Source organism: Montipora foliosa, chromosome 3, assembly GCF_036669935.1.
Source record: "Montipora foliosa isolate CH-2021 chromosome 3, ASM3666993v2, whole genome shotgun sequence".
In the NCBI taxonomy this organism is placed as follows: Eukaryota; Metazoa; Cnidaria; class Anthozoa; order Scleractinia; family Acroporidae; genus Montipora; species Montipora foliosa.
Window position 1 is genome coordinate 60,886,375 of NC_090871.1, and position 7,500 is coordinate 60,893,874.

Consider the following 7,500-nt stretch of genomic DNA (forward strand, 5'->3'; position numbering starts at 1 on the left):
ATCTTTCGTGGAAAGAAGCATTATTCTGTCTTAATTCTTCTGCCGATACCCCCTCCAGTAATGTACTGATGGTAGCAAACTCATTTTCACCGTACGCAGTTCTAGAATACGCGAAGTGCAAAACACTTGCATAAGCTTCTTCGCTCACACTCTGAACAAGTGACTCCCTAGTTTCTTCCTGGCAAATAATGCATTTACCAAAGTCAGGCTTCTCCTCAACTCGCCTTTTTTTCGAAGGAATTTCCATGCTCGCCGCGGATTTCACTAATTGAAATCCTTGCTGACATGGATTTCCAATTGGTGAAATCCGCGACGAAATCCGTTTTCAGATTTTGTGTTCGATTGGAATTCAAAGACGACGACGATGATGATGATGATGATAATGATGATGATGATTATTATTATTATTATTATTATTATTATTATTATTATTATTATTATTATAGCAGAAGAGGTACCCAATCTCAGTAACATCAACCTGCTACAATAAGTGACTGCGTACGTAATATCTGAAAAGATGAGTAAAACGCCAAAAATTCCACAGACAAAAAGCAATAAACGGCAACAACCAAAATGGAAAACAAGAATAGAGAATCAGATCAAAAGCATGAGAGTTGATCTATCGATATTAACAGACATGGCACAGAAAGGTGACAACCAAAAGATTTCCAAGGAGAAATAAAGAATTAAAAAGAAATAACTGCAAACAGTAAGAGAATCCCTCGAAATGAAAATTCAAGCGAAAGCTCAAAGAATCAGGAGATATGTAAAAACAAGTAAAAAATACAGCCAGAGCCAGATGTTTGCAAACAGTAGAAAAAACGTTCTTCGGAAACCTTGGTAAAGAACAGATATCAGGTAAAAAACCGCCTGAGAAAGAGACATTCTGGTGTAACATTCTGGAGAACGATAGAGAGCACAACCATAAAAAGAGAGGGACAGAAATATGCTGATACAGAATGCCAACAATGGGAGGACATAAGCCACGATGAGTTACAGACTGCTTTGAAGAAAGCAAGCAACTGGAAGTTACCGGGCCCTGATGCAGTTCCTAACTTCTGGCTAAAGCAACTCACATCACTACATCAACATCTGCTGAATGAAAATAACCAAGCAATAGAACACCCAGAAAACCTACCTGATTGGTTCATTTACTACCAAAGAAAAAAGACACAGAAAACCCCCAAAACTATAGACCAACTGCCTCCTTATCAACTTTATATTGCCGGAAAAACAGAGAGTTTGTGTCAGGAATTCGTATGGATGCAAAGATCAACTCCTAATATTAAATAAAATGATCGTAGAGGACTGCAAAAAGAAGAAAAAGAACTTGAGTATGACTTGTATAGATTACAGAAAATCCTATGATAGTCACGTTCCCTCATAGTTGGTGGATACTAAAGACCTTACAGATATACAGAATTAATGAAAAGCTAATCAAGTTAAATGGAAACCTCAATGAGCGACTGGAAAACTACAATGAAGCTATCTTATAATGATGGAAGTATCACGACAGATCAGATCAAGATCAAAAGAGGGATCTTTTAAGGAGATTCATTCTCAACGTCTGGTATTTTGCCTACAGTCTCGGTCACAAATGTTGTAACACAGACGGCAATTTGCCCCCTCTCTCCCTTCAATGTTGATGTTTAAGGGTTGGAGTGCAAAAACCAACCGGTAAATGCAACATTGATTGGAGGGAGGAGGAGGGGTACATTATTAACAGCCTTGATGCGCTTCACTTGCTGTTCAAGCGAAGTGTTACAACTATTTATGACCGAGATTGTAGCTTTTGTGCCTTTAACATCAGAGCTGGCTACATCTGGGTGTGGTTACACTATCTTAAACACAATTACTCCAATCAGCAATCTGTTTTACATGGATAATCTAAAATTGTACAGCAAGAACGAGCAAGAGCAAGTTGGAGAACTGAAATTATAGTGAAACAATTCGGTGATTTTATCGGCATGGAATTTTGACTTCAGAAATGTGCCACAGACAGTTTCAAGAAAGGTAAACCGGCCGCAACTGGAAACATATATATGGTAATAGATGATGACAGATAAGTACGAGAGTTGGATCACAAAGGAGTATACAAATACCTGGATGTAGATGAAAGTGGTGGTATCTAGCATAGCAAAATGAAAACGAAGATAAGGAAAGATGAAGATTAATCTTAAGAACAGAGCTCGATGGAAAAAACAAAATAGAAGCTATCGATAGTCTTGCAGTCCCAGTTTTGCAATATATTTTTGGCATCTTTGACTGAAAAATCTCAGAACTGAAGAAGATTGACACAAAAACACGCAAACTATTGAACATGCACAAGATGTTCCACCCTAAAGAAGATGTGGATAGGCTGTACATCCCAAGAAAAGATGGAGGAAGAGGCCCGATTGATGTAGAAACAGCATTCAAAACAGCAACAATAGGGCTCCATCACGATCTGAAGCACAAAGAAGGGCAAAATCCAAAGCAGGTGCTTCAACATGAACAATCTAAAGTCAAAAATTCAATAACCAAGAATGGTCCTAAACTATGAGAAAGTAATATGTGGCCAACAATTGGAGAGCAAATGCAGAATCTTTTCACATCATGAAGAGACAGTGGACCATATTGTATCTGGATGTGAGGTATTAGCCAAAACAGACTACATCTCCAGGCACAATAATGCTGCAGCATATCTGCATTGGAGCATCTGCAAAGATCATGATATCGAGATTACTGACAACAATCAACACACAACAACCAACCAACATGGGCCAGAGACTGTGGTGCACAATAACGACAACAACATCACCATCATGTGGGACATGCCAGTCAATACTGATAGAACTGTAACGGCGAATAGACCACACATCATCGTCAAAGATTCAGTGACTTCCACCTGCAGACTGATTGACATGACTGTCCCATCCGATAGAAAAATCGCACTGAAGGAGGTCGAAAAGAAAAGCAAGTACAAAGACCTTGAACTAAGATATACAGAGAATGCATATGTGGCATGTGAAAACCGTTGTGATCCCTGTGGTTGTTGGTGCGCTTGGCACAGTAAAGAAAGGGATGGTAAAAAACACGAGGAAAGTATCAGAGAGAGCAACTGTTACAGAGATTCAAAAGATCTGCATGCTGGGATCTGCGCGAATCCTCAGAAAGGTGCTTAGTTTATGAACAGGATCGGACTCGCGTGACTGATGCTCCAAGGTGCATGGTTTGCGCCCGGCTGACGCATAAAAAGACACCAGCAAAGACTGTGATAAAAGAGACACTACTACTACTACTACTACTACTACTACTACTACTACAAAGTCCGTGACCATATATTTTTCCACTCGTTCACCAATATAGCATTCTTCTTGTACTGAATAAACCTAGTAACAGCTCATCCATTTGCATGTAACATCCAATTTTTATTGGGTATTAATAAAGGAACAGAAATTAAATGCGATTTACAAATGCCATGTAGGAACTATGCAGATTTATGGTACAATGATATATCTTTATAAGAGGTCTGTTGTAAATAAAAATAAACATGATTTTAAAACGCCGACTTGTTTAGCTATTTCCTCCTCATTTTCTGGATTTCCAATTTTTTTGAACCGTCGAAACCCGGTAACCAGGAGTGAGAACTTGCATTTCATCTCAGTATGGGCTTTTTCCATTACCCTGTTTTCTTATCTGCGCATGCGTCCCGGTATACTTCAAAATGGTGATTGTTTACCATTTATCAAAAATAATTCGGAAATTTTGAATGGATTGTAAATGGAAAGATTAATTTTGTCTCCCCGAAAGGAAAGTACATGTACGAGGTGACAATTCTCTTAAGAAAATCAGAAGGGATCAAAGGCCTTCCGAACAGATAATTTACCGAAACGAGGCGTACGCCGATCCGTATTCGAGGGAATTCGGGCCCGAATATTTGGCTCATCACGCAGTGTGTCAACTCCATTTGCCTGGTTTGGCGATCGGTACGTTGGCGATTTGGTCAGTACAGTTTAAAATGCCTCTAGTCGTGAGTGTAAATCTCAGAGCTCTTCAATGAGTGAAGCAAGCCGTTTGAAGAAACCTTACCTTCTAGGCTCGTAGCAGACTTTACCTAAGTAGCCGCTAAGATACGTATGGACAAAGAAAATTATGTCGTTGACATTGAATTTCCTTATCGAATGTGTTAATTTCCCGTGCACAGCAAGGCATTAAATAAGGTTTTGTAAAGTATCTTATAAGCGCATTGTTTCATTGCACTCATTTACAAAAGAGGCGACAGCAATACTTCAGAGAACCCTGATTGCCTTTTAATTAATTGCCCCAGGCGTTAGTTTCTACATATATCGGTAAATGTTTCATCTCTCTTTTTTCGCACGCCTGTCTTGACTTTGCTTAACAGTTAAGCGCGGGAAAACAAAAGGTAGGACCCCACCGCACATCAATGCTCAGGGCGAGCTGAGGGCATGTTAACAGACTCCCTTATGAGAATGAAGTTAGCTGAGCACGGTCTGGTGACGAAGATTTTTACAAAGCCCCCGAGCAATGCCGAAATGGAATCGCTCGGAATGATATTCGAAAAGGTAGGTAGGTAGATTGCCTCTATTTATACACGATAAATATAAAAGCTGGAAGCTTGTGGGGTCGTGTACAAGAAAAATAAAATGGGCTTTTACAGTAAATTACAGTACATTACTTATATCAGTGATTAAAATGTAATAGGTGTAATACAACTAAATTATGTATCAAATACAATTAAATGCAGTCTAAAGCGTATTGAATGCTATCAGTAAGACAGAATAATTAACTTAAATCAAATAATATACAAAATCTTCAAGTTAAAAGATAGCAGTCGAGCCTGATAATACGTTAAATTTAGCGGCCTTTTAAAAAGCTTAAAAAGATCAGAAGTTTTGAGCTTTCTTACAAGGTTACAATGGCTTCAAAGTTCAACACATGCTTTATGAAAATAACTTAAATATGTCAAACTTTCTTACAAGACCACAATTTTACCTTTTCCTCTGATAAATTGAGATCATCTTTTTATTGAAAAAGCTGGAAAGTTGCAAGTGAAATTCCTTTCTTACCCCATCATGGCCATATCATACAAGGCATATCATTTTCTATAGAAACTTCGTCACCTGTAACCCATAGGGAAGTAGACTCAGTGAAGCCGGTGTTTAAAATGCATGTAGTCTCTCGACCACCTAATCGAACAATACAGAGTATATCACATTCTGTCTACTTGGCAGCCACACAGACATTTGCGATTAGGGCGTTCACAGTAGTCTGAGAAACGATTTGCATCTAATTTTCCACTAAAGCTAGATTCACTGCTCAAGATGCTCTCTCTCGTTCTGTGCTTAATTTCATTCTCATGCTTTTCTGTAGCTCGCGGTGAGCTTCAGGCAGTCTGTTCTTCAGGCATGACCGTTTCAGTGAAAAATCAAACAGCGTCCCCTGGAGTGATCAAAGTTGCTGGTAGCCTTCCTTACGGCAGGAATCTGCAGCGCTCCTGTGTTTTGAAAATGGACACACCAGAGAGCTGTTTGCATGTAAAAGCTAAAAGAAATGGGAACTCTCAAGGTATGTCATCATATTAAAGGGGCACCCATTGAAAATACAGTTCAAAACCACTTAAACATAGCATTGTTATTAAAGCGTATTTTAGTGTTTAAACGGCAGATATCACTGGAAAAGTTGAAAATTCATTGAAAATTGGAATTTACAGGATTCTTGGAAGAGTTACATTTTGAACAAAACATGTAAATAACATGGAAATATTTTAAAGAAATTTACAGTATTTCTGTTTGTAAATTTCATGTAAATTGCTGGGACGAATCATGCCATAACGAGCCGCACGATCTTAGCAATCAAAATAGCTTGACATTCGATCAACTCTTATGAGTAAACTGTAGCAGTAAACTTTATAATTTAGATTGTTTTAGTGTGTTGATTTTATAATGACCGTATGCATAACTTGTTATTGCATTATCATGTATGTATCTCTTATCGTCAAAGCAGCTTAGTGACATTTTGTTCAGCTCATAGCTTCCAAGTTGATGATTGTTGCTTCTAATGGTTTTCATGGTATGATACATTTGTTTGTTATTGAATAGAGTTTGTTTGTAATCTTCATGTTTCATGTCTTTTTTGATCACAATCTTTTTAATACCTTTTGCTGTTTTGCTATGTTGATTATTATCCTTGATGTAAGAGTACATTTTACTTTTGAGACCAATAAATTCTTTTATAACTAAACCAGCTGCCTCATCTTTGAATTTACAAATGACCTTCTTATTTTTTTCATCATAGAATTTACTATCTTTAGAGTAATCACTGCTGTCAAACTTATTTTTATCATCCCAAGAGTCTTTATACACATCAGTGGTTTCAATTTCATAAGTTAGGGAATCTGTGTCTGTGAATAATAATTTTGATTTATTATTATTCTTTTAAATCATACATTAACGTCTTACTAAGATCTAAAATACACATACCTACATAAGAAGGTCTGTTTAAGGTTAGTGTTTCTTCAATCTTATGCACAGCTACAAGATTTTCGTTAAATATCTTACTGCTTATGTAAGTTGGCTTTGATGTTAATTTAATCAGGTTTTTTGTTCATCCCTGACTAGTCTTACATCAACTCTTTTCCGTAAATTTTCCATTGTTTTTCCAAAAATGCTGTTATTCATAAGTTTAAAAAAATCTTCTTGAAAAGCATTTTTGCTGTTAGTTCTTTTCTGTGTGTTAAATTCAATATACGACTTCATCCACGGTGACTGATTAAATTCAATTGCTCCATGGACTTTTGTTTCTTTTAAACCCAAATCAATATACAATTGAAGTGTTCTGTAGTTTAAAACTCTTTCCTATTGTGTAATGTTGGAATCAGTTTGTGAACAAGACCAGTTGATATAGTATATTGATTAGCAATCTTTTTACAATAAGGAGACAACATATCCTTATTAACTTTGATCTTTTCAGCAGCACATGGATAATCATTATGTAAATTACGCATTTCTTTCGGATACTTAAGATCAACTTCCAATATTAATCCTTTAGTGCTATTTTCTCTGTACTTAGCTACAATCTTGGACAAAAAGGGTTGAGAATATTAAAAACAGGGGTTATTTTGCGCACTGCGTCCTCAATATCGCACATTATTAGCAATCCCCCTCCCCCCTACAACAAATGTTCGACATGCTTTGTTTCGTCTAGCAACATTGATCAGGGGGGGTGGGGGCAAAAAGAGAGCTTATTTTTCATACTCGTGATCGGAGTTTAGTCCAAAAGCAGAGTTTTCTCAACAATTTTGTCCAAGATTGTATTTGGTATAAACTATCAAATATCTGTCTATATGAGAGTGTGAACACTCTCATATGTTTATAGTATGTAAAACTCGTCTTCTCATAGCTGATACACAGTTCGTTGTCGAGGACTACTTGTCATACAATAATATTGCGTGAAACAAACATCGTTACAGCAGTGCATTATATTAGCCATGTACGTGAA

At 37.1% G+C, this 7,500-nt stretch overlaps 1 protein-coding gene across 5 annotated transcripts in view; it reads left to right on the plus strand.

The window, feature by feature from the left end:
• Window positions 1-4,440: 4,440 nt before the first annotated feature.
• The window catches only part of LOC137997864 (uncharacterized), a 49,507-nt gene continuing 46,447 nt past the window's right edge, over window positions 4,441-7,500 (plus strand). For 2 of the 5 annotated variants that reach the window (XM_068844169.1, XM_068844171.1), the window contains exon 1: window positions 5,240-5,568. In XM_068844169.1, coding sequence (XP_068700270.1) covers window positions 5,325-5,568 — 244 coding nt within the window. In that variant the 5' untranslated portion in view covers window positions 5,240-5,324. Of the gene's footprint in view, window positions 4,566-5,233; window positions 5,569-6,439; window positions 6,506-7,500 lie in introns of those variants that run through there. The other 3 variants (XM_068844168.1, XM_068844167.1, XM_068844170.1) reach the window with 3 other exon arrangements.